The 27,686-nt window shown below is 48.7% G+C and overlaps 2 protein-coding genes across 5 annotated transcripts in view; one reads left to right on the top strand and one right to left on the bottom strand.

The window, feature by feature from the left end:
- Positions 1-11,250, top strand: part of LOC146802202 (serine/threonine-protein kinase Nek3-like) — a 143,179-nt gene extending 131,929 nt beyond the window's left edge. For all 3 annotated transcript variants that reach the window (XM_085621790.1, XM_085621791.1, XM_085621789.1), the window contains one exon: positions 10,761-11,250. In XM_085621790.1, coding sequence (XP_085477916.1) covers positions 10,761-10,830 — 70 coding nt within the window. In that variant the 3' untranslated portion in view covers positions 10,831-11,250. The remainder of the gene's footprint in view (positions 1-10,760) is intronic.
- LOC146802200 (uncharacterized) overlaps positions 735-27,686 on the bottom strand; it is a 238,746-nt gene continuing 211,794 nt past the window's right edge. For both annotated transcript variants that reach the window (XR_014967710.1, XM_085621792.1), the window contains 3 exons: positions 1,295-1,348; positions 1,170-1,211; positions 735-870 (listed from right to left, as the gene is read on the bottom strand). Coding sequence is in view for 1 of the 2 variants with exons in the window: in XM_085621792.1 (XP_085477918.1) it covers positions 1,298-1,348 (51 nt within the window). In the remaining variant the exon portion in view is untranslated. The remainder of the gene's footprint in view (positions 871-1,169; positions 1,212-1,294; positions 1,349-27,686) is intronic.

The raw sequence follows: 27,686 nt of genomic DNA, 5'->3' as shown, positions 1-27,686 counted from the left end.
CAAAGATGACTCTTACCACTCCCATGGGTTCTACTGTAATAAAAAGACCATTATCAAATGTTCTCAAAATTCATACTTGTAATCCTGCTCAGCTCCAGCCCTTACTGGGCTGCAGAGTAGTTATCCTTCTACAAAGTAAGGGTCCCAGATAGTATGGTGGAGGTAAACACCACTGGTACTCCTTCAGATTTAGCACTTCCCGAAATTGGAAGAATTTTAGCTAGAGTGCTAAATGAGGCAAATAGCATCCACCTTGTTGTTAAAGGGTGCTATACCATCTAGGTAGGTAGGTAGTGTCCATTCCTGGGTTAGAAGAGGCCAATGCATTTCCACTTCCGGTCCCAGTAGACTATCACTTGAATCCCAGTAGAGTATCCCACAAATAAAACACTTCTGATGCTCACAGAGCAACAGTCTAGGCTTGAAACTGGATACATTGACAGGGATGTGTAATTCCTATAGCTCGATGCCCAGGATATAGTGTTTGGGGTCAAGGGTAACAAGGTTTCATGTGTATTTTGTCCTTGGCACAAGTAGGCCCTACCCCCTGCATCACAACATAACTCAACTCACAGAACTTGACCTCTGTGCACAGTAGCCTGAAGGCTGTTGCTATATTCACATTAAAAACAAGTACTTATAGTAATTTAGATAATCAACACGAAATCTGATGTTGAAAACACCATTGCATTAAAAAACCATAGAACATAAGCATGTGTTCTTAATACTCAGAAATATTTAATCTGTTACAATCAGAGATAAACATCTTAGAAACTTCTTTCTTTGTTTCGCTCAATCCACGAGATCATTCCTTTAAATGCCCGCCCAATGCATTTCGGGTCACACTGGCCCTTCTTCAGGGGTTTACTTCTGTGAACAATACAAACGATATGTTCTTATAATACAGCATGCAGAGAAGCAAATATTCAAATTTACAAGCAATTCCAAACTCTATACTTTGTAAAATGATGATACATTTGGAGAAAAATTTCCATGACAATGTTACTGCCCTATCATACTCAAAGGAACAGAAAAAGAAAAAAAAGACGAACAGTAAACCGAGAGTAATCAAGTGAAAAAGACTGTGTGAAAGCAAAGAGAGAAACCATCACCGAATCAAGTCGAGTGTCAAAAAATCCAGACCGTGTTTTGCCCAAACAAAAACTCACTGGAAATCAGGATCATAGTTGTATCCATGCAGTTAAAAAATCCTGTAAAAAATATACAACAAATATAAGAACCATGAGATCATGCTCGTGCCACCCGATATAAATAACAAAGAAAATGAACCGACCTCTTAGAGTTCTAACTGATCAACAACCGCTCGAAGACTTGTGTGATCCGGAACCTGCAATCGCGATAAAAAGCCGTAATTACTGCCTGCACAATGAACCAACATGTTGCTGGCGAGAATATTCCTGATAAGGCAGTAACATTGTCATGGAAATTTTTCTCCAAATGTATCCTCTTTTTACAAAGTATAGAGTTTGGAATTGCTTGTAAACTTGAATATGTGCTTCTCTGCATGCTGTATTATAAGAGCATATCGTTTGTATTGTTCACAGAAATAATCCCCTGAAGAAGGGCCAGTGTGGCCCGAAATGCATTGGGCGGGCATTTAAAGGAATGATCTCGTGGATTGAACGAAACAAAGAAAGAAGTTTCTAAGATGTGTATCTGTGATTGTAACAGATTAAATATTTCTGTGTATTAAGAACACATGCTTATGTTCTATGGTGTTTTAATGAAATGGTGTTTTCAACATCTGATTACGTGTTGACTATCTAAATTATTATAAGCACTTGTTTTTAATGTGAATATAGCAACAGCCTTCAGGCTACTGTGCACAGAGGTCAAGTTCTTTGACTTGAGTTATGTTTTGATGTTTTACAGGCATGACTAGACAGCATGTCAGCCCCTGTAGCATGCCAAATTTAAGTTCTTTATAATAGTCAAAAGAGTAGGAAACAGAACGAAGTGCTCCTCTCTCCCACACTAGTGTTACCAACCCCCTGCATCACAAACTCTTTGGCTGCCAGTTTGCAGTACCACATAATGGATCAGGGAAGGGCACTGTCTGCAGTTAAGGTAATATTTTTTTCCACATGTTAATGCTGTTCAAACTTGTATTCATGGTTCATTAATTGAAAGCCTTTATTATTAGGCTGAGCGCTCTAAGTAAATGTTGTACGCTCCGACTGCACTACTGACAGTTCTTCCAGTATAAAAACGTGTACACACGTTTTCAAAGTTTAGCAATATGAGGCTATGTATAATGCTTCTAGAATAATCTCTGATTTGATGCAAATATTTACAGAAGCTTGAAATCAAGATTTATGATTCTTTGCTTTCAAAATAAAATGTTCATAAAAAATTGAAAGCATGAAAAAAACAATTTGCTAAACTACTGTAAATTTGCAGGTACCATTTCTTTGCAGCATTATTTAGTAACGTGTGTTGATGCATGCTAGTATTTCCCAAAATATTCATAATGGAAAATCAGTGTAACCAGTTTCAATAAGATTATGGGAAACAAAAAAAAACAAGCATTGGCAAAGCCAGTTGGTCTGTAATTGGTGGTCAGCTTCTTAGTTTTGTCAATGTGTGACTTGTTTTGGCATGTGTTTTGTAAAACCATTATGGTATGGGAGCTGCCGGGTCCTCACCATTATAACAAGCATTGGAAAAAGCAACAATTGTTTTTGGGTCTCAAAAAACACATACTGCCACATTAGTTACTGGCACTGAACAAAACTACTTTGTGTGCCGATATGCTCCTTGTTAAAGAGCAGAATGTTGTCACTGACAGTGAAGCCAGCTGATGAAGAGAGAGACAGAATTTTAATAAACATAAACGGTCATAGTCAACGCCAGACCAAATTAGGGGCCCAATTAGTAAAGAAAGTCACAAAAGTGCACCCATTTTATACGTCTTTGCATTAAGTGCAACTATACAGCTTTGATGAACTCCCAAGAATTTACAGAAGTAGGACAAGAAATAGTACTCCTAGAAAATATTTGTGAACTGCATTTTAGCATGAGCAAATATGCATGTGTAGATTTGCTCATGCGAAAATCTGATTGTTTGCAAGTTCTCTTTTCCTCCAACCACTTTTTTCCCAACTCTGGAAGAAGGTTTACATCTGCGATTGTCAGGAGTAAATTTCCAACATTTCTCAGTATGAGAAAAGATTAGAGAAGAGTTGTTGAAAACCCTTCAAAACATGCAAGTTAGTAGGTTTGCACAGACTCCAAAGGGCATTCTGATCCTGGAACTATTGCTTACCACTACCTTCAGCCCCAGTATGTAGATCTGCGTAAACGGGCAACATATGGGGATTGCAAGTACTCAAACACTACTATGGTATGAGGCCTGGCATAGTTAGATAGCTAAATCAGAGCTCTTATCTAATGAGATTGCTGCCATAATTTGTTGCTTCACTACATGGACTTTTGTTACAGGACAAGTAGATTTATGAAGCAACCTGCCCCATGGACAAGTAGATATTTTATTAAATTCCACATCCCTGATTGAAAGACCTATGTTTATGTTGGAAATTAGAGCTGGACATCCACAAATCCCATATCAGACTTGTTCCTTCATGAGGAGCAGTCTTCGCATGTAGGATTCTGCTCCTAACCACACTTTATATTATCATAAGTGGGACTCACACAGGACAACTGTTAGGATTCACTGCTACTTCTTACTGTTTTCTTACTATCCAGAACTGAAGGTTAACCTTCTCTGATATGCAACAGCAAAAACAAGAAACACACACAAATCAAGATGGCTGCTCTCAAGCAGAGTATCTACTTCGCTATAACATTCTGGAACCTCTTTGAATAACCTTCACATATCCACGCCACTGTACATTTATCGAAGAAGTTGCAGAGCAAATATGCCCTCAACAGCTGATATAGTCATAGTGCCCTAACTGCTGCTCCCACTTGGGACAGAAATTTCCCCTGTAAGGTATACATGTGTTCATCTCTGCCCTGAATGACCCAACTGCACGTGAAGCTGGTATCCTTACTTTTCACTGGCCCAACCAACGCACTAATCTAGTGTGCATGCTGGTAATGCCAAAGTCCAGAACTGGTTCTGTGTCCTGCTGTACAATTTACCATTCTGCCGACCGTGCTAAAAGCTTCTTGGATAATGTTCATGCTACAGAACAAGCATTGGCAAAGCCAATAGGTCTGACATCAGCTGAAATCCTTTAGACTTTGTGAATGTTACTTTTGCTTTGTCATAATTTTTGTAAAACGTTATTGGTGGTCGACTTGCTGAACACTCACCCATATAACAAAAAAACAAAATGGGCTAAAAGCAAAGATATTTTTTTCGTCTCGAATAGCACATATTGCTATAGTACTCCATGGCACTGAAGAAGACTACCTTGATGTTGGATGTGATCCTTGTAAAAGAGCACAATGGCGTCACTCACAGTGAAATTATCCAGTGGCTAAAATGTGTTGTTCGATGCTGCATGTCTTAGTGGGCAGCACAAACATGTGAATGACACAACTGCAGACCAGTCGGTGAAGAAGGTTGGCTGTGTGTGGGTGTATATAAGCATACTCCTTTACCCCCCCCCCCCCCACTCCACAACACACTGTATTATACCCAAGCCCTTAACTATTACTCTTCATAATGAAATCATAAGATGGATCTGTAGCCCAGCTCTGCATGTGTATGCTGGACTCTCACCGTCTACCTGTTTAAATTGCAATAGAAATTAAGACACAAGCAGGCTCTGCTGATGACAATGGAGAATACAACAAGACATATTAATGCAATACATGTATTGTACGTGTTTCTTGACTCTGCAATAGCACACCCGTGGCCGTATTTTAATTTGGTAGGATTAAATAAAAATATTAGTGTCTGTACAATTTACATTTGTTGACTGTAAAGGCTATTGGGAGTGTGTGCATTTGTAGGCTGCATATAATGTTCCCACCATTTTACACCATCAAATTTATTTTTAATTGTTGCCAGTTTAACGAGAGTTGACATCTTTTACTGCTAACAGATTCTATTTACCTGATCTGGTCAATACTGCCACGTTTCAATTGTTGCAGAGACAAAACACAGACACCTTCTCTCTATCCAGCCAAGGTTTCTGAATATTTTATTTGCTGTAACGGACAAGTAACTTACCTTCGGTAACACCTTATCTGGTGGAGACATGATCTAGCCGCAGATTCCGTAACTTAGAACTTCCAGGTGTCAGGCTGGATCCGAAAGTTTTTTGATAGATGTACCCCTGCGCGCGATAGGTGGAGTTGGTCGACTACACGTGACGTCATAGGCGTAGGGTTCGTCGTCATGACGTTTGCGACATCTATATAGGTGCCACCTTGGCACGCAGACATCAGTACTTTTCACGCCAGAAGCGCAGAGCTATGAAGTGAACTGACAATTGTGTGTTCATAAAGAACTAGGGCCTTGAAACTGATCCGCAGTGCAGGGAGGATGGGTGGGTCGGTATGGAATCCGCAGCTAGATCATGTCACTACCAGATAAAGTGCTACCTAAGGTAAGTAACATTTCATCTGATAGAGACATCTAACCGCAGATTCCCTACCTTAGAACGGACACCCAGGCAATGCCATTCCCGGAGGAGGGACTGCAGAAAAGATTCAAATCAGAAAGTTCTGTACGACCGAACGGCCAAAGAGGCCTTCTCTACTGACTTGTTTGCCAAACATTGTTGCCTGGATAATCGTGTGCAGGGATGCCCATGTAGCCGCCTGGCAGATGTCGAGGACTGGAACACCACACTGGAGAGCTGTGGTGGCTGCCTTAGCCCTGGTTGAAAAGCTCTGAGGTCTTCAGGAGACCTTCAAGAGGCTGTTTCCTTGCCAAAGCGTAACATATTTTTATGCAGAGAATAACCCAAGGTTAGATGGTCCTTTTCTGCGATACACGTCCCTTCTTTGCTCCAACATACCCTATAAAGAGTTGGTCGTCCTCCCAGAACTCTTTAATGCGATCACGATTGATCGATAATGCTCTTTTTGAGTCCAGACGGGGGAGACACTTCTTCCTTAGAAGGATGCGGAGGATCATAGAAGGTGGGCAAAGTCACCACCTTAGGCAAAAAAGAAGCACTAGTGCAGAGTACTTCTTTGTCTGGAAATATGGTCAGGCAATGAGGCTGAGATGATAAAGCCTGCTTACCTTCCCGGCAGAAGTTATTGCCACTAAGAAGGCTATTTTAATAGTAAGCAGCCAAAAGGGGCAATTGTGAAGTAGCTCAAAAGGTGCACACATCAAATTGGTGAGAACCAAATTCAGGTCCCACTGGTGTATGATAAAAGGTGAGGGGTGCACGTAGATGCCTACTGAACGTATGGGAACCGACTGACTTAAACACCCATCAAACACAGTGGATCACTTTGTGGTTCATGCTAGCCAAAAGAAACATTGCCCAGGCCTGGGGAGCAGCAACCCCCCCCCCCCACACTAGGGGCATGGGAGACAAGTATGGACTGGTGTATGTTCAGGGAAAAGACAGTATATGTTGCCTGAGGCTGCCCCAGAAAGTGGTCCCGCATATGGACACCGTGGAACTCATATCGTGGAGACATTTGTGCTCCCCCACAGAGCATGTAGCTGGATGACCTGCTCCCTCCTTGAAATGCCCTTCCTGTGTATAATGTTAAGGATTATTGCCTCATTTAGTCATGCCTATATTGATATTGATCTGGATCTGTAATTGTTTGTATGTCTGACTGTTCATAAAAAGATTTATAATTAAAAATAAAAGTGAGGGGGGAATACAAATAAGTAAGCCCCTTCAAAAATGTATGTATGATGGTTGATCTGGCCAGCGTTGAACCGTAGAAAAGCAGAAATGGCTGAAAGGTAACCCTTAAGAGTGCCCAGAGCAGAGCCCTGCTGGGCGAAAGAGAGAATGAAAAAAAGATGTCAGAAAGGGAGGCAGACAGTGTGTCGGCAAACCGTTCTGTACAGTATTTACGAAATGTTTGCCATCGGCAGGCGTATACCAATTTTGTGGAGGGACGCCTGGCTGCCAGAATAACTTCAGGAGGAAGGTCAAAAGCTGTCAACTGTTGCTGCTCAATCTCCATGCAAGGAGGCTGAGGGTGGACAGGTCAGGTTTGGGTGGAGGACCCTCGCCTGCTGCTGAAACAGAAGATCCTCCCGAAGGGGCAGCCTGATCGGAGGATCGATGCTCATCTGCAGAAGCTCGAGATACCAAACTCTCCGTGACCAGTCCGGAGCCACAAGAATGACTTGAGACTGGTTGCTCCTGATCTCCTTGAGCACTCTGGACAGGAGTGGTATGGGCAGAAAGACATACAGAAGGCCTGTGCTCCACTCGAGACGAAAAGCGTTCCCGAGCTAGAGCAGCCTTGGAAATTCCAATTTGCAAAACTGCTAGCATTGCATGCTCGCTTCAGGGGCAAACAGACCAAACTAAGGCACTCCTTCTGTTGAAAGAGACCTTGCACCACCTTCGAATGAAGACGCCACTTGTGATCCACTAGGCACCGTCGGCGGAGTTTGCCCTCCCTGGCGACCAGGGATATGCCCTGTTGTTCCATCCAAACCCAAAGATACAGGGCCTCTTGACAGAGGGTCCATGACCTCACCCCGCCCTGCTTGTTGCAGTACCACATGGCGGTGGTATTGTCCGTGAAGACTTGAACTAGCCTTACCTCGAGGGATTGGGAAAAGGCTTTCAGTGCTAATCAGATCGCACAAAGCCTCAACAAGTTAATGTGGAGTCCTCTGATCTCTAACTGTCCCAGATGGCCGCCTCATCCCAGAAGTGACGCATCTGTCACCACTGTGAGATCTGGTTGGAGAAAGGAGATGGGTCTGCCTTGGACCCAATTGGGGTTTGTCAGCCACCACTGCAGATCTTTTGCAGTGCATCTGATACCTGGACGAGGTCAGAGAGATTCTCCTGATGCTGCGCCCACTGAACTTCAGATCCCACTACAGAGCCCGTATGTGCCGTCTGGCATGATCCCACAGCAGGATGCAGGAGGCCATGATGCCCAGCAGCCTCAGTCAGTCTCGCCAAGATCCAGGATAGTGACTGAAACATAAGTATCATAGCCTGAATATCCTGGATTCTCTGCTCGGGAGGAGAATCCTGAAACTGCACAATGTCCAGAACTGCTCCAATGAAAGGGAGCATCTGAGAGGGAGTCAAGTGTGACTTCGGCACATTGATAGTGAACCCAGTGAATGCAGGATGGTCACTGTAGTCTGGAGGTGGTAGACGACTGTTTGGGATGAGCCTGCCTTCAACAACCAGTCTTCGAGATAGGGGAAGACTGGAACCCCTGATCTCCGCAGATGGGCTGCGACCACTGCCATCAACTTTGTGAACACCCAAGGGGCACTGGTGAGGCCGAAGGATAGAGCAGTAAACTGAAATTGCTCATGGCCCACTGTAAACTGCAGGTAGCGACTATGGGCAGGCAGGACGGGGATATTGAAATAGGCGTCCTGCAAGTCCAACGCTACCATCCAGTCTCCTGGGTCCCGGGCAAACAGTACCTGAGCAATAGAGAGCATCTTGAACTTTTCTTTTTGGAAGAAGAAGTTGAAGGCTCTGAGGTCGAGGATAGTACGAAGGCCTCCATCCTTCTTTGGAACCTGAAAATAGCGGGATAGCAACCACAACCTATTTCTGGCCCGGGAACCCTCTTAATAGCTCCCTTGGCCAAGAGAGTTTTGACTTCCTTGCGAAGTAAGACAAGGTGATCCTCCATCTTCCGATAGTAAGTTGGGGGCATGGAAGGAGGGGTAGTATCAAAGGAGACCACAACTGGATGCCCACAATCTTGAAGGATCAGACTAGGAAGGTTTGGAGTGGGAGGGGTTTATGGCCTGACTTCTGTCCTCCCGATCCGTGGGGTTGGGGTGAACCACGGCCAGGCAGAGGGTGTGGAACTTGCGCGGTTCTCTGGCTGGGGTAGGGCCGGCGTGGTTAGAAGCCCCTTCTGTAGCCACAAAAGGAGTGAAAGGCGGACGCAGGCCGGATGACATTGAGAGGTCCAAGGACTTCACTGTAGCCCGCGACTCATTAAACCGCTCTAGTGCCGCATCCGCCCTGTCTCTGAAGCAACAAAAGCCATCAAGTGGCATGTCAATAAGGCTGGCTTGGACATCCCCTGAAAAGCCAAGTGTTCTCAGCCATGCGTGCGGCCTTACGGCCATCGTTGAGGAATTCGCCCTGCCCAGTGAGCCTGTCGTTTCTAGGCCAGGGTGTATGGAAAACTTTACTGAATCTCTCCCGGACTTGTGGCAGCACTTGCGCAACCGTTCCTTATAGGGAATGGGAGTATCGGCCCAAGAGGCAGGCAGTGTTTATCGACTGCAATGCTAGTCTGATGGAAGAAAATATCTTCTTACCAAAGCTGTCCAGCCTTTTGGATTCCCTATCCGGGGGAGCAGTAGGGAACATGCCAGGGTAAGTAGAGGCTTGGACCACCTAGCTCTCTGTGGTTGGGGGTAGGTGGAGAGGAAAGCTTGGTGGAGGGTGATGGCGGCGGGCGATAGTTCTGTTCACAGGATTCCCCTGTGCTGGGCTTGGACCAGGTGCCCAGTAGAACATAGGTTAAGGCTTTGTTAAATGGCAACAAGGGTTCAGAGGTGGAGACACCAGGCTGCAGGGCCTCCGTCAAGACACTGGTCTTGACCCCACCGTAGGGAGCTGCAGGTCCAAGACCTCCGCAGCCCTACGCACCACCATTGCAAATGAAGCCCCCTCCTCCGTAGCCAGGTTAGGAGGAGACAGCATGCCAGGATCTGGGGAGGTGTCCAAGCCGCTGTCATTACCCAGGTCCTCATACCATTCCATTTCCTCATTGAAAAGCAGCATTTCTAAGAGATTCTAGTGTCTCTTCCAATCTTCATCTAATCCTAGCCCTTTGCTCTGTGTCGTCTGGAATGATGGGGGAGGTGGCGATGTCAAAGGCCTCTGCATCAGATGTGGCGTTGGGGAATGTCGAGGAGGTACAATCAGCACAGGTCCGGATCCAGGGACGGATCCAAGAGAAGTATGGAGTGTCTGGGCCAAAGCCAGCAGCACAAAACTCATGAGATCTCCTTCCGATGAGCCTGTAGGGCTCGAAGGCTTGCCAGCATTGTCAGGCCATCCAAAAATGACGCACATGACACCTGACACCGGGCTGCAAGCAACTTTAGTCAGAGCACGACTTCTGGTCATGGTTGCACTCCACGCACCAAAGACATACCAGATGGGGGTCTGTAACCGTCATGATGATGTGAAAGGCACCGCACAGTTTGAACCCCAAGGTCTTCTTACTGGGCATCCTACACACCAAAAACGTGAATAAAAAGTTGAAAAAAGTCTGTTAGAAAGTGACAAGGGGTAGCTCTCTTTGACTTATCTGTGCTAACTGGCGTGGAAAGAAGAACTGACGTCAGCACGCTAAAGTGGCGCCTATATAGATGACGTGGACGTCATGCAATGATCTCAACGCCTACGATGTCACGCGGAGTCAACCAACGCCACCTATCGGCGCGCAGGGCTACTGCTATCAAAAATATTCCTGATCCAGCCTGACACCTGAAGGTCTAAGGTAAGGAATCTGCAGCTAGAGTCTCTATGAGATGTGTTGCAGCATAGAATAAGGACAAAGCTGGTATTGTTTCAAGTGCTCTTGAAAACATGATAACTTCTGATATGCGTATTCATTTTTGGCATCATTTAAAAGAGATAACTTCTTCATTTTTGTCTTTCCAGTGATTTCGAAGAGGAAGACATGGACACTGATTGGATGTCTGCTTTGAAGGAGATGGTTGCAAAACAATGACTGCCTGAAGGCTACAAAAAGCTGTAGACGGCTGTCCAGTGGTCAGCGAGTTTGTAGTTAGACAGGGGTCTGTGTGCTGAATGCTGCTTAGTGTGGAAGCCATGATTACACTGGTGTCTGTTAAACAGCATTGGCATAAGGATTCCTGGCATGCATCCAACGTGTGCCCCTGTGAAAAGCACTTATGTGATAGAAGATTCTGAGTGTGTATTGTTTTTTGAGGAATGTTTAGTCTTTGCAAAAAGTGTTGCTTATAGACTGGGATGATGTAGCAAAGGCTTCCTGTGATGCACTGATAAAATCACCTTCAGTTTCCCCTGACAAGGAAGACAATCTTTAGGATCTAACTTATTTGTTTACTATATCTTTTGTACTGTAGTCATGCAATAAAGTGTAATGTTTTGGGATCATTGCATAAAACATGCGAGTCAAGTCTAAAGCAATCATTGACGATGCCAATAGTTTTGTCTTGAGTGTATTGAAAAGATGTTAGCAATATCGAATCATACACAGAAGAGGTAGTGCATGGGCAACAGGAGTGGACGCTTCTTTTCCCTGTGGAGGCCATTCTGCGCGGCTGCTGTATGTGTTTTTGAACAATCATACACTGCATGGGTGAGAGCAACACATGACTCACGACTGGGAACAGTCAGTGGTGCAAGGAGCGGATCCAAGCAGGGTGCAGGGGAAACAACACAGGTGCAGGTGTAACTGCAAGGTGCAAGAGGAGCAGTGCAGGGTACTGGGGGGTAATCAGTGAAGGTTGCAAGTGGGAGCCGAGCAGGGTGTAATTGGAGAGTAGTGCAAGGCGTGGGGGTGCACTGTGCAAGATAAAGAAGTACAGTTTGTAAGGGGGTGCAGCACATTGTGCAAAGACAGAGGGTGCAAGGTGTAGTGCCTAGGGAAACAGTGCAGGGTGCAAAGGTTTAAGTAACAGTGGGTGGATAAAGGGAGCAATGCAGTCTGCGGCTGAAGCAGTGCCGGGTTGAAGGGGCAAAGCACAGTCGCAAGCGAGTAGCACAGGGTCCATAAGGAGCCCTCTGTAAGAGGGAGGAGTACAGTGTGTAAGAGGGAGCAGATCATGGAATAAGCAGGGCAGACTTTAACACTGGTGGTGCCTGGTGCAACAGTTGTTGTTGGCACCCCCCCCCCCCCCATGACCTCTTTCTCTGCGCATTCCCTCACTACCACCCCCCAACAATGCCCCACATCTCTCCATAGTCACTCTCTTACATGTATTTCATTTGTTTTATAGCGCTATTCATACCAGTGTAAGGTGTCCGAGCACTTTACATCAGACACACTTACAGATGATGAATCGTATGTCGTGCAAGGGCAGAGCAGTGTGACATTCAGGAGGGAGCAGTACATGCGAAACGGCAGTGTACAAGCAGTGAGTCCCACAAGGCGCACGTAGGCGCAGCGCAGGTTACAAGAGGAGAGCGGTGCGTGGTGCAAAGTGGGAAGCAGTGCAGAGTACAGGGGTTTTAAGGCACAGTGGGCGGATAAGGGGAGAAATGCAAGTGAAGCTGTGCAGAGTTAAAGGGGTAGGAGAGCTGCAAGTGGCTAATGGCACATGATGCGGGTACAGGAACTTCACCGTTCGAGGGATCTCCATAGGGTGCACGGGGGAACAGCCCAGTGTGCAGTGGTTGGAGAGTGGAGGGGTCAAAGGGTAAGCAGTGCAGAAGCCAAGAGGGAGCAGTGCACGGTGGGGATGTAAAGGTTGCAAGGGAGCAGTATGACAAAATCGTATGGAGAAGTGAGGAAGGGAAAGCAGGGCAGGGTACTGGATCAGGACAGAGGTGGAGGAGGGCAGGGCAGATGGGGAGCAGGACGTGGGAGGTTGCAAGCGGAGCCCGTCACAAATCTTCACACTACTGACATTACCACACGCCGCTTTCTTAATGGCAATATTAATTTATTTGAAGAATTATAAAGCGCGCAGCTACCCAACAGGGTTTCCTGGCGCAATATCTGATCACATAATGTATAACATAGTTCTGTGGGTTAGGTGCCCTCTGCTGAGATCTGTGTGTATCCAGCAGGCTCCAGCTCCCAATACTAGTGAGATAGTCCTGATAGCAAATCATAAATTAGTCAGTTGCGGAGTACTGTGTATAAATCTGTAGGTCACACCAAGGAACTATTCGATTTGTGCTGTGTGCGATATACATGGGTATTGTTAATATAGTTTACACCGCTTTACAATCAATTAAATATTGAAGTTCATGAGACGCGCACAAACCTGGTAAACGCCACCTTGCGCTATAGAAGCTGGTGCAGACACAGTGCAGGGAGGCTGAGGCCGCCTCGAGAACAAGTCTGTTCACCACCAGCGACACCCTTGAGGTGGTCACTAACTCTTCCCGCTGCCTTAGACTAGGGCAATGGAGAACTTGGACTTTAAGTACTTGCAGTGAAGGCTACTAGAGCGACATAACAGCCGGTGAACAACAAAAACTGTCCCAAGCAATCAAAAGTCAATATACTTTGTAAATACGAACAAAATACGTTTCACATCTCTGGTAATGTTGGTACCTCAGCAGCACACTCTCCTGCCTGCCTCGTCGTACTATTGGACAAAGGACATTATTTTATTTTCATCTTAAAGCATACCATAAGATCTTCCAACAATTTTACAAGTTTCTTAATAATAATAGTATAATTCTGGAGCACATACACGATTATGGTAAACAATTTTAAAAGTGTTATGCTAAGAGTAACTGCTGTTTATACACGTTGTGAATATCACAAGACTGTTATATTATTTGATGCTAAATAGCTTGCAAGGCAAAACTATTACCCCAATTGATTTTGCAGATGAGAAGTAAGCCAATAACACTTACATATGCACAACAGATCAGACTAAATAATTGCTAGAATTTCTACTTAGACTGAAGCAGTCACTTTGTACGTATTTATGTCCTTTACATGATCTGCCTTTGCTCTCACTTCTAACTGTAGTGTATGCTCCTGTCACTTACACTAAGAAGGTGTATCCCTCTAGCCTAGCTTCCTTATGTTTGGGCACTGTTTGTTTGACATTGATCCTCTGTGCACATTGATCTAGAAGGTCTATCATGACTGATCTTATCGCAAATAAAGCCTGGGACCTTCTTCCATATTGTCAGCTGGAAAATAATGCTCTTTTCAAAGTAATGTGCTTTCTGATGGGTAGCCAGAGAAAGATTTATTTTGGGTGCTGGAGACACACATTCCCATTTGCATGGATGCATCAGGTTCTGGGCGGCCTTATTATGTAGTCTTTTAAACCTATTTAGAAAGGAGTGCAAGAAAAGCAGTACAGTTGTGAGAGGTCTCTGGTAGTAGGACGCATATCAATACGCAGATTTAGGATATGCAAATCATCTGTAAGGTAACTAGATAGTAAGATCTGTTAAAAAAACCTTGACCATTATCCAAGAAGCACAACCCAATCTTGTACTTGGTGTATATAAAAAAATCTTTAATACACACCACGCTGTCCATAGAGAACATGGTCAGTACTCAAATGATACAGTGGTCTAATTCTGAAGAATACCCCAGACCGTGTGAGGTGGTGGGTAGAAACATGTCAACACACTTAACTACGACATGAAGGGTCTTAAAAGCCCCTTTGTTTTTAATCTTGAGTTGGAGAGGGGTGAATAAATGAGTTCATAATAACCTCTATGCAATTTTAATATTTGGACCCCAGTATAGCGAGACTTCACATGATGTCAATCCTTATAAGTGGCTATACTCACAGCTTGAGATAATACCAAAAAGAGTGGACAGTGAGACCTTTGTGAATTCTGTTCTAGGAAGAGGGGACTTACTGCTAAGGCATCCAACATTCTTATATCATTATAAAAAGAACTCCTGTACAGTTATTGCATGTGAAAAACACAAGGATAAATAAAATACAAGAATTTTGTTATACCACCACAAGGAAGACAAAACTTTGCTGTTTCATTAAAACGTAGTTGTGCTGTTAGCACTTTAGTTACCCCTTGCTTTTGTTTAGGAAAAAGCCACAGAGAAGCAAAAATTGCCTCGCCTATTCTTGTTTGCACTATGGCCAATAATGTCTGGATGCTAAATAGAAAAGGGAAAAACCTCATGAATGTTCTCAACTGAAAAAAGCATTGGCAGTGCCAAAAAAGTTTGTATGTTTTATATGAGTAGAGTGCTCCTTCATTGGTGAGGCCATATCTGCCCTTAGACGACCTGCAGCCTTTTATACTGCCCAAGCGGTGCATCAAATTCACACTTTTCAAACATCTGGTAAGACCCTTCGAGCTTACTCTTCATAGTAATTGCTTACTTCATTCTACACTGATTCGAAACCTTCTGACAAAACAATTCCAACCCTAAAAGGAGAAACTTCATGTCACTCAGCACCTCCTTTGTGCAACCTAGCTTAATACAAAGAAAAGCTTTTAGTTTAGATCTTTTAATGGGAGACCAGCCTTGGCATACAGATTTTTTTAGATGATCTTTTCGAACAACATTAAATAGATCCACATTGTATCACTGAAACCTCTTTATCACAGATGAGTAATCTTATGATTGATGAATTAGTTTATAGCTATAAAATATATCATTCTGATTGACCATATAAACCCGCAGGTGGAGGAGCAAATTATTAACCACCCCCACCTCTCCATCACAACAAAGCCTTTTCTCACAGTTTCATGTGTGTAGCTGTCCCTTGTTCCAGGTATAGGTGGTGTTTGTTCCTCACATGTTGTCTTAATGTATTGATTCTGCTCATATCTCTAAATCCAAACTTCCCCCCAGTTGGTTGACTACTGTATTTTAGCAGAATAATATAATTCTGATTTAAAAGATTTTAATGTGCGGCTGGAACACCTACTGCCCAACCTACATTTTAAAGACTGTTAGTAGTTTTTAATCACCATTTACAAAGTATTGATCCAACTCACTCCGCTGACCATTTATCGGACCCGGTCTCTTCCACATTAAATGACATTGAGGTTCAGAAACCAGTTCCTCTAATATGAATCAATCACAACACAATAGTTTCTTCCATCCACTTTTGATATCACTAAAGCCTCTGATTCTTTTTGCTTCTCAAGCAACAGGCACTGGAACAAGTGTTCTTACGAAGCTACTGCTTAGTAAATATCGCCTCCAATAACCTCCAATCTTAATCAAGTTTCATCTCCATTCAGATGCTGGCAACGTTTTGTAATGCTTTATACTTGTGACTCTGGAGTGGTAAGTTATTGCTAAACATTATCCCTAGTTTTACTCCAACTTAGTAAATAGAAGCTAGAGGCACTTCCGCTCGAAAGGCAACGGAGAAGAACCTATGACCCTGTTTTAAATTATTCTAAAACAAATGAGGAGCAAACTACAGCTGCCAGTAAAGGATATGTTTCTTCCCACATAAGTAAAGCCCCTAAGTTAGTAAAGGAGCTTTATAGAATTATTGATTTGTGGTCTTCCACGGATTTCCAATCAAACCATTATTATCGCTAATAAACAATGCAATGGTCTGCCTGCTTTTTTTTAAAGGCTATGTTTTAAAATATGGACTGATATTGCTTCTGAGAGCATCCCCTAAGCCAATATTTCTTGAGACAGACCTATGATTTGTTACACCAGTGACATCTCGATCATTTTAAATTTATTTTGCAAGAGACCCTCCTTGACACCTTAAACAAATTTGCTTTTCTGGCTCTTCTAAAGATATTTGCAATGCTGGAAGGATGAAAGCCATGGCATTCACTGCACCAAGTTACCTTCTTAACAGCCCACTCAACTCTGGTATAATGCCTAGTCCTTGGAAGTCTGCTATTGTTAAACTGTTTATAAAAATCCTTAAATTCAGGTGATTAAACAACTATAGGTCTATCTCCTAACTTCCTTTTTCGAATAACATTGTGGAGCTATTTAATGTGTTGGTGAGTTTTTAAGCCTTCAATCATCAATCAAGTCGTACTTGTAGAGCATGGCTTGTCACCCGAGAGAGTATCCAGGCACCTGCTACTTGACTCAATCGAAGAGCCAGTTATTAAACCCTTTCCTGAAGTGGTTCAGAGAGGGTGCGGAGGTGGAAGGCGTTCCAGGCTTTGGCGGCGAGAAGGGCGAAGGAGAATCCTCCTGACACACAGCTGCGTATGTGAGGCATCTGTGCAAGGGCTAGGTGTGAAGAACAAAGATTCCTGGAAGGTCAATGGAAATGCAGTGGGTTGTTTGTGTAGGCGGGACCTTGGTCGTGGAGAGGTTTGTAGGCATGGGTCTGGAGCTTGAACTGGCATCTCTTCTGGATCAGGAGCCAGTGGAGGTCCTTCAGGTGCCGGGAGATGTGGGTACTCTTAGGCAGGTTGAAGAGGAGTCTGGTGGCTGTGTTCTTGATCGTCTGGAACCTCTGCATGAGTTAGGTGGTGTTGCCGGCATAGAGTGCGTTGCCATAATACAGTCAGTCGGTGATGAGGGCCTGCGTCACCTTCATCCTGGTGCAGATGGGGAGCCGCTTGAAAACGTTTTGAAGCATGTGGAAGCAGGCTGAGGAGACTACGTTGACCTGATGTTTCATGGAGAGTTCGCTGTTGAGGAAGATGCTGAGGTTGCGGGCGTGATCTTTTGTTGTGGGTCCAAGTTCCGACGGTCACCAGGAGTTGTTCCAGAGGGCTGTGTGTCTGTCGAAGATCAGAACTTCAGTCTTGTCAGTGTTGGTCTGCAGGCTATTGTCCCTCATCCAGGTTGATAAGTTCTTCATACAGTTATGGAAGTTGGTTTTAGCCAAGGTAGGATCCGCTGAGAGCGAGAGGACGAGCTGCGTATTGGCGTAGGTTGTTGAGGTTGTGCGATCTGACGGTCTGCGAGTGAGGTCATGTAGACGTTGAAGAGAGTTGGGCTGAGGGATGAGCCTTGGGGGACGCCGCAGATGGTGTGCTTGGCTTGTGAGGAGAAGGGAGGGAGGCGGACTCTCTGGGTGTGCTCCGTGAGAAAGTATGAGATCCATCTGAGCCCATCATCTGTGATGCCAATCTGGCATACTCGATCGATGTGTGTGCAGTGAGAAAGGGTGTTGAATGGTGCGTAGAGGTCAAGAAGGATCAGTGCTGCTGATTCTCCTCTGTCAAGTAGGGTGCGGATGTCGACTGTGGCGGTGATTAGGTGTCTCAGTGCTGTGGTTGGCTCGGAAGCCTGATTGGGATGTGTCCAGTAGGTCGTTTCTCTCCAGGTGTTCAGTGTGTTGGAGATTGATGGCCTTCTCCATGACTTTGGCGGGGAACAGGAGAAGTGAGATTGGATGGTAGTTCTAGAGATCGCTGGGGTTTGCAGAGGGTTTCTTAAGTAGGGGTCTGAGCTCTGCATGTTTCCAGTCATTGGGAAAGCTAGCTGTGGTTAACAAGGCATTGAGGATGGTGGTGATCTTGCAAATAAGCTTGTTTTTTCAGAGGTTGGAAAGCCTGTGGGAGCAGGGTTCGGTGGATGGTCGCGAGTGATTGGAGTTCATAAGTGTAAGTGCGTTTGGTGTGCTTGGTTCTTCCCATGTGGTGAGTGGGTGGTCGGTGGTGGTGGCTGATGGGGTGCTGAGGAGGTCAAAGGGTTGGGTATCGAAGTTTCTGTAGATGGTTGCTATCTTGGAGTGGAAGTGGTCGGGGAGGGTGTTGCAGAGTTCCTGTGAGGCGTGGATTGAGTTTTTGGTGGCTGACAGGCAGGTGAACTCTCTGCCTGATAGTAAAGAGTTCCTTGGCTTTGTTGGCACTGGTATCAATCCGCTGGGTCAGGGCCTCCTTTTTTTGTGGATTTGATCTGGCGGTGGTAGTTGAAGTTTTGTACTGCCTGATCCAAATCGGTGGTGACGTTGGTAAGTGTGGTGTATAGGGCATCAGTCCATTGTTCAGTGATCTTGGTCCAGCAGTAGAAGGGGGCGCTGTGGTGGGTGGGGTTGTGCAGAGAGGTCCAGCGAGGGTAAGTGTACAATGGAGTGGTCCGACCAGGTGAGTTCCTTGTTGTGGCTGTATCTGATTCTGTTGCTGGATATGAAAATGGGGTCCAGTGTGTGTCCTGCTATGTGCGTGAAGTCAGTGACCAGCTGCCTGAGACTGATATTGTCCAGTCTTCCCAGGAGGTTGGTGGAGCTGTCCAGGTGAAAGTTGAGGTCTCCCAGGAAGACGTAGTGTTCAGATTCAATGGTGAGGTAGTGATTAATTTAGTGATGGTGTCGCTGAGGCCCATTTGTGGTCCTGACAGTCTCTAGGTGAGGGTGCCTTTGATGGTGGTGTTATCGTCAGTGTAGAGCTGGAGGTTAATATGTTCTATGAGCCCGTGGTTTCGTCATCGGTGATGGTGCATGTGATAGATTCCGGGTGTACAATGGCGATGCTGCCTCCATATTTGTTGGTGCAGTCATGGTGTATCACCTTGTAGCAGGTGGGTGTAGATGTGGTGATGTCAGGGGTTGAAGCGGGGCTGAGCCAGGTCTCTGTGATGGTTACGTCGGGGGGGGGGGGGATTGTGGCGATGGAGTCCCAGACTTTAACGCCTGATTGCTCTACAAACACACAACTGATCAGGAGGCAGCTGTGTTGTTCCAGAGAGGTGTCAGTCGGCAGAGGTGGCGAGGCATTGGTCACTGCAACGGTGGTCGTACAGGGGTTGAGGAGTACCGGCAATGGATGCTGGTGAATGATCCGGCTGTAGAGTGTGGTAATACGAGACAGCGTTGTTGCGTCCAAGGTCCAGGGCCCGGAGTTCTGCTGGGGAGTATCTGTGGGAGTGCATGGGGCCAAGGTTCCTGGCGCTGGCCATGGTCAAGGTGCGGATGGGTGCAGACGGGCTTGCCTTTGGTGCACCTGCTGTCCGCGGCCGCCATAAGTTGTCCTGGAGGTGGGAGGGACTGGTAGGGAGGCAGGAGGGCAGTGAACAAGAGAAAAAAAACGGCGAGAAAATGGTGCGGGAACTAAGGCCAGCAAAAGATCAAAATTAACAGTGAGCAATAACTAATGCAATTCCCAATACAGATACTACTACAGGTGCAAAATGAAAAACATACTCCAAAAATAAATAAAATGACCAGGACAGAACCACTACATGTGCACAAGGAAAACAGCCTCCAGGAAACAGCAACCAGTTTGACTGGCCTGGCACACAGCGGGCTTGAACCAGCAGCCTCGACGTCTGCGAGCTGGCAGCAGACATGAGAGTCGGGCTGCGACATTGAGGGTGTGGGGTGGCTCAGAGACTGTGGTCAGAGGCTACTTACTGGAGGTCGCGCAGCGGTCTCCATAGTAGTCTAGTGAGGAGGAAGGGGATGGTAGAGAGGCGGGTGGGTGGGAGGAAAATAACGGCACCTGAGCCAGCAAAAGGCCGAATTACACTGAGCCCAAACTAATACAGATACCACTACAGATGCAAAAGGAAAACCGACACCAATAATAAATACAATTACCAGTACAGAACTACTACAGATGCACAAGAAAAACAGGCTCCCGGAACATCATCCAGTGTGACTGACCTGGCACACAGCGGGCTTGAACCGGCGGCCTCGAGGTCTGTGAGCTGGCAGCAGAAATGAACTGGGCCGTGCCAGCTGGGAGTGGCTTTGTTTAGGAGCGTGTGCAACTGGTTCTAATTGCTGCGTTTTCTATATTCTGAATTCGTTTTGGGGGATGTATCTTATCTCATTGTGACATGTTGTGTTCTTTGCATTTTGATCACTGTGAGTCATTTCTATTGTTTCTATCTTTGTTTCCGCCTGGTTGTTTTCAGGTTTAAATCTTGTAATTGTTAAATTTGGTTTATGCATCAAATAGTGCCACCAACAGTAAGCCAATAGATCATGCATGTACAACAGGGCACACACTGAGAAGCCCAGCACATTCCCCTCCCCCCTACCATTCCTCCCGGATGCCTTCCCGGGGCCCTCCCAACCAAACCCCTATCTCGATCCCTCCCTGGGCTCAATAGAACCGAATCAGGTCTTTCAGACTGCATTGCCTGGTGATGTAGATGAAGTGGTTTCCTGCGGGGCTCCGTGAGACGTAAAAGGTGCAGTTATATGGGGAAGGTAAGGTCCCGCATTTTCGTGCTAAGTAGGGAGTGGAATGGGCGCCATAGATCTGCGAAGGAGGCACTATACGTTCCATACCCAGCAGTACCACAGTCTATATAGCCACCCCGAGTGTGTGGGTGTCCTAGTGACCACACCGTCATCCGCTCCACTCAACACGCATGCACAGACGTCACCCAAGGATTACACTGACACTTTCATTGTGGGTGAAGAACTGCTGCAGGTTTATTTCATACAACATAAGTATGACGATAAATGGGTTATCTTACGGGCGATCCAGGGCAAGCAGCCCCTCGCTGCTCCGCCCGCCTGGTGAGCCAGCACGCACGGTGGGTTGATGCCCGGCAGTGCGGCACATATTTATTTTCAGATCATCCACTGGGTCACGTGATCTGTCTCCTACTCCCGCCCCTTTTGACAGGGGCGGAGCGTGTTGTGGCACACCCCCGGTTGGTCAGGCCCCCCAACCGCCCGAAGGACTAACGGGGCACCGTCGCGGTCTTCCCAGAACCCCCTTCGGCTCCCGGACCTTGGCTCGGGCACCCTTACTGTGCCGGACAGGGGTACCCTTACTCTACCGCCTGTCGCAGAGGTACCCTTACTGTACCCTTCTGCCTCCAGATCGCCCTGTAACTCCGCCTGCAACGCAAAGAGAATCATTAAAACATTCCAATAACGCGCTGTCTCCGCCGCGCAGGGTAAGCGGAAAGGGTGGGAATACGCGTGGCCAGGTAGGAGCGGCGCGCAGGAAGCAGAGGAGGAACTGGGAGAGAGAGACGCCTAAGTAGGGGGGTCTAGCCTCGCCCCCCCCCTATCGGCACGCCTCCTAAAGGCAAACTCATTAGGAGCTCCCCTCCCTGGGCGCGGCCTCGCTAGCGAGGCGGAGCAGGGGGGGGGGGAAGGCTGCGACGGGCGGCCACTAGAAGGCTGCCCTGCTGATGGCCCTCTGCTTGGGACGCGGGCAGCGGCATAGTGACCACACCGTCATCCGCTCCACTCAACACGCATGCACAGACGTCACCCAAGGATTACACTGACACTTTCATTGTGGGTGAAGAACTGCTGCAGGTTTATTTCATACAACATAAGTATGACGATAAATGGGTTATCTTACGGGCGATCCAGGGCAAGCAGCCCCTCGCTGCTCCGCCCGCCTGGTGAGCCAGCACGCACGGTGGGTCGATGCCCGGCAGTGCGGCACATATTTATTTTCAGATCATCCACTGGGTCACGTGATCTGTCTCCTACTCCCGCCCCTTTTGACAGGGGCGGAGCGTGTTGTGGCACACCCCCGGTTGGTCAGGCCCCCCAACCGCCCGAAGGACTAACGGGGCGCCGTCGCGGTCTTCCCAGAACCCCCTTCGGCTCCCGGACCTTGGCTCGGGCACCCTTACTGTGCCGGACAGGGGTACCCTTACTGTACCGCCTGTCGCAGAGGCACCCTTACTGTACCCTTCTGCCTCCAGATCGCCCTGTAACTCCGCCACAGCTCTGGGGAGGCTACCGTCGCTGCCAGAGCCCCCCTCCCTCCATAGCTGCTACTGATGCCCTGCCCTTGCTAGCGCCTCTTGCACGTCCAGCAGGAACATGTCCATCCCTACCCTGGACAGGTGGACCCCATCCGGCTCGTAGTACCCCTCCACCTTCTCTTGGATCAATGCATGTCTGATGAAGCCCATGCCCCTGCGCTCCATGAATTTTTGCATGGACCTATTGACCCTTCTGCGTGACCGATCTACTGCTGCCGGAGACCTGGCCCCCCTCCAAATCCTGCGGGGGACAATCTCCGACCACCACACTTCGCATGACCCCCCAACCTGGCTAATGGCTGGCAGGTCAGTTTGCATGGACATGAGCAGGGCCCTCCTTCCCCTGGAAACAAGGTCATTTCCCCCAAGGTGTAAGATGATGACCGAGGGCTGTACCCCCCCAGCCGCCAAATGCTGTTCAATTGAGCCCCGTGCTTCACTCCATTTCATCCCCGGGGAGCCCAACCACACGAACTGTGTGTTAACAAAACTCTGCGACCAGTTCCTGTGTGCTGCCCAGCGTTCCAACCTCGTGATGTAGGAGTGTCCCATCAACCAAACCTGGTGACCTGTCAATGAAACGATGAAGCAGCTTTTAGGTAGTTGTATCTTTATTTGCACACCAAATTATGCGGGGGGATACCCGTTGTAGAACACAGTTTAAAGACACTTAGATATGTTCATCCGAAAAGGAAAACTAGAGTGGGAAAACTCAGAAATGCACATGCAGCATCAAGGTCGAAGATATCTCTTAAAACAATCGGACTCCCAGCGCCCCACCCCCTTCACACCCTCTGGGCCCAGGCCGGCTTTGGCCGCTGAGGTGGCAGCGCCAATTCGGAAGGAGTGCGAGGAGAATCTGCGCCCACTCCCTGATAAGCCCCCCTTGTCAAGGGTGGCACCCAGAATGCGATCAAACTGAAACCTGGTGAGGGGGGACCCATTCGCATGAATCAGGAAGGGGCCCGGGGCCGCTGGGCGTAAGGCCAGGTATTCCCTGACCGTGTGGACCGGGCAGTACCTGTTGTCCCCCAAGGCTTGTAGAACAACTGTCTTTCCCCTCCCCGCCTGGTCTGTCTTGGATTTGCGAATGCGGAGCTCCAGGGATACATTAAGGGCCACGTCTGCGATACCCAGCGCTGTGCCAGACAGGTCAACCTTCGATTTCGCCACCAGCTCGCTAACCCTAAAGGCGCCAAAAAATGCCAGGCAGAATGCCGTTGAAAAGAGCCTTGCTTCGAACGGGGAGAAAGTAATCAGGGGTACAGTGTCCAGGATGCGCTGTAGGTCCATGAATTCAATGGGTGCCCTGGTGTCCGGTTGTCTAACCTCCTCCCTGGCCCAGCCCTTCAGGGCCGCCCTAATCTTGGAAGACCCCGTTGGGTCGACACCCCCATCTAGCTTGGCGTCATGGCGCACGGCTGCCAGATGACCACATGTCCATGAGTGGGATTTGCCGTTCTCCTTGGCCCACACCACAAAGGTCTCTACCTGATCCTCGCTCCCCAAGGCTAGACCACCCTGCGCCTCCACTACTGCTCTGAACGTCGCTAACTGGGAGCCGTACTTCTTCCGCGTCGCCGGCGCCAGGGACCTCTCCCCCATCCTCCTCAGTCTTTCCCCCACTGAAGCAGGCGCCAAAGGTGGTCTGGGAATGGTGTCATCTCTGCCCTTGCCCGCGGCCAGGCCTCTCGAAACCGGAGCCACTGAAAGCGAGAAAGAGCGTCAGCTGCCACATTCCGTACACCCGCGATGTGCCGCGCCCTAAACTCAATGTTGCTGCGCAGCCCCTCTTTCACTAACTCCCTCAGCAGACTTAGGACTAGCGGGCACGAGGCAGTAAGGCCGTTGATGGCGTGCACCACCGCCATATTGTCTGACCAGAAGACTACCTTCATGTTGCTTAGGGTGGCCCGCCATAGGTGCAGCGCTACAAGAATAGGAAAGAGTTCCAACACTGCAATGTTCTTTGTCACCTTCTTTTTACGCCATGCATTAGGCCACCTCTTAGCGCACCACTCTTCGCCCAGGATCACGCCAAAACCTTCCCTACCAGACGCATCAGAGAACAAACAAAGCTCCTGGCTGGCTATCCACGGGGCCCTCCAAATCACAGTCCCATTGAAACCAATGAGGAATTCTGCCCACATTGCTAGATCCGCCTTCAAGCCGGCGGTCAATCGTACAAAATGGTGCTTCTGTATTACATTTGCCGTGGCCCCTGCCAGCCTCCTTGAGAATACCCTGCCCGCTGGAATCACCCTGGCTGCAAAGTTCAACTTGCCCACCAAGCTCTGGACAGCCCCTTGGGTCGCTTTGTCCTTGCCCAGCAGCGCCTGGATGTCCTGCAACAAGCCCTGAACCTTCTCAGCGGGAAGCCTCGATTCACCTTTCACCGTGTCTAGCTCCACACCCAAAAAGGTCAAGACCTGTGCCGGCCCCTCGGTCTTACCTGGGGCAAGGGGAACTCCTAGCAACTCTGCCAGCTCCTCAAAGCGTCTCAGCCCTACCGCACACTCGTCTGTCCCAGCCGGGCCAAAGAACAAGAAGTCATCCAGGTAGTGGGTCACCTGCGTGATCCCGTGAAGGTCCCCCAAGGCCCACTGAAGGAACGAGCTGAAGGCTTCGAAGTAGGCGCAGGAGACTGCGCAACCCATTGGCATGCAGCAATCATAGAAGAACTGCCCCGCCCACTTGAAACCTAGCAGATGCTGGCTAGCTGGATGCACCGGCAGCAGGCGGAATGCGGACTCAATGTCCGCCTTCGCCAGCCACGCCCCCTTCCCTACTCTCCGGACCATGTCAATGGCCATGTCCGGGGAGCAATATGCCACAGAACAAAGCCCCTCATCCAGCCAGTGGTTCACAGAATTCCCCTCAGGGTACGATAGGTGGTGGATCAAGCGATAGGCACCCTGCTGTTTTTTCGGTACCACCCCCAGCGGTGAAACCAAGAAATGATCCACGGGAGGGCTGCTGAACGGCCCCGCCAACCTCCCTGCTGACAACTCCTTTCGTATCTTTTGGTCCACCACCCCGGGCATATCCCTTGCTGACTTCAGGTTCCGTGCGTCCCTGGACTCCAACGGTCCCTTGTAGGGAATCCTAAAGCCATCAAGGAACCCACCCGCCAGTAGGGCCCTGTCCTGCACCAATGGATAGCGCCTAATGAGCGGGATGACATTTTCCAGGATGATGGGGGAAGGGCCCTTCGCGGGCCTGGGGCGCTGTGAAGTTTGCCCAGGAGCGCAGGGGGTGGTGATAGTGGTGGGGGGGCCTGGCGAGGGGGGTGGTCCGTCCCTTGTGGTTTAATTGGCGTTGTGTGTCTGTCCTGTTGGGTGTGGAAGGCTGTGGCGCGCCCTGGCTGGGGGTGCAGGCAGTCGCAGGGTGTTGTGCGCCGCACTTGCTGCAGCTGTGTGCGAATTTGCATGACCTTCCCCAAGTGCAGTTGCCCCCGTTATAAAGCCGGCATGTGCCTGAATTGAAGCGCTTGGAGCCCTGCCTCTGCCCCCGCCCCCTGCCCCCACGAAAAGACTGCTTGAAGGGGCGCCTGGGAAACTGGTCCTTTTTCCTGTCGTCTGACTCCCCTTGCCCCTTATATGCCTGATCCTTCCTATCCCGTGTGGGTCGGCACATGTGTTCTACCCAAAGTTGAATCTCCTTCTGATCCCACCCCAGGTCCGGGCATATGGCCATTCTTTTCCGGAAGTCCTGGTCGTAATAGAACCAGCCCAACCCCCCAGAGAGCCTCGCCTCTTCTTGGATCGTGCTGGCATATTGCATTAGGGCCTCGCTCTGTTCAGGAAATTTCTGCACTACTACCGCCGCCAATATGTTAAATGCTGATGTCCAGTTCTCAATTGTCTTGTCAGGCCATCGCTGATATCTGACTCTTTCCTCTTCCTTACGCCCCATCTTTCTTGTGTCCACCCCCGCCGACCCGTGCATCAGTAGTGTTAGTATGTCTATGTACTCCCGCCTCCATATCCCTTCCTTAGCGGCCTGCGGTACCAACCATGCCAGGGAGCAGCGGCCTGATGCCAATGGCGCCTGGGTGACAAGGGGTCTGGGAACTTGCCCCATGCCCTCCCCTACTGGCACAGCACACCCTGGTGCCACGGTGGGCGTAGGCTCAGGAGCAACGGCGGTGGTGGGCGTACCATTCGCAGGTGGGGGGGTGGGGAGACCAACGCGCCAGACGTGGGTGCACCCGCTGCAGTACTTGCGGGGGGACAAGCATTCCCTGAGAGTGGTAACCCCGGGGCTCCCCCAGGCTCACCATTACGAGGTTCCACGGCTGCGCTCTGACCAGCCCAGACTTGGAGCACGGGTGCCTGGGCTGGCGCGGGTACCGCCGCTGGGGGCACCTGTGGCGGTGCAGATAAAGCGTCCAAGCGGCTCTGAAAGACGGACATGAGGCTGAGCACGTGGTCCATGGCTTTGCCCATTTGGGCCATGTCCGTGATTCCTGTGGCAGAGTCATGCACCGCCGGTGTTGCAACGGCCGGTAGGACGGTACGTGGTGCGGTCGCTTGTCGTTTCTTGGCCGGCGGGGCCTCGGGCATGTCTTTTGATGTGGGCTTGCGCACCCGGGTGGACCTCCAGGGCTCTGACCCCGAAGGGCCTTGGACGCCCTCGGCTGGGGGGGGAGTTACGACCACGCCCGAATCTTCCAGCCTGCGAGCCTCAAGGAAACCTTGGGCCCACGCCGTGCCCTTCTCACAGGCGAAAGCCATAAAGTCCGCCCACACCCCGTCTTGCGGTGCGCTCGACTGCGTCTCCTCGATCGACGTCTCCTGGGAGAACAGTGGACCCGGTGTCCCGATATCCTCCATGGCGTGGCGGTATACTCTGTGGTCACTGCTAGCGCGCGTCCCCCTTGCGCCTTTCCCTCGGTCCCTGCCCCTACGTTTGCGGGCTGTCCCTCAGTGAATCTGTAGGTGGGGAAAGGAACGGAGTTAGAACGATGGGAGAAACAGTGCGACTAAATACACCATCAACCACATAGTCGCTAACCCAAACACACATTTGCGCAGCCTGGCCTGTGTCCAACCCATGAGGCTGCGTCACGCTCTAACATTTGTACTTGGATGTATCTCATGGTACCGCATTTTAAATAATGTTGTACCACTGTAAAGCGTGCGGTTTGAACCTGTGGCCCACGAGAGGCACACCAGAAAAGAGTTTGAAATTTCGCCATCTTATGACACTTCGACAGCATTTTGGGGGGGACCCGCACCCTTGTCCTGTGAGAGCCTAGATAACCCGGGGCACCAGACTTACCATTGAGC

The sequence above is a fragment of the Triturus cristatus genome, chromosome 8 (assembly GCF_964204655.1).
Source record: "Triturus cristatus chromosome 8, aTriCri1.1, whole genome shotgun sequence".
NCBI classification, from domain to species: Eukaryota; Metazoa; Chordata; class Amphibia; order Caudata; family Salamandridae; genus Triturus; species Triturus cristatus.
This window is presented reverse-complemented; position numbering and strand designations above follow the sequence as displayed.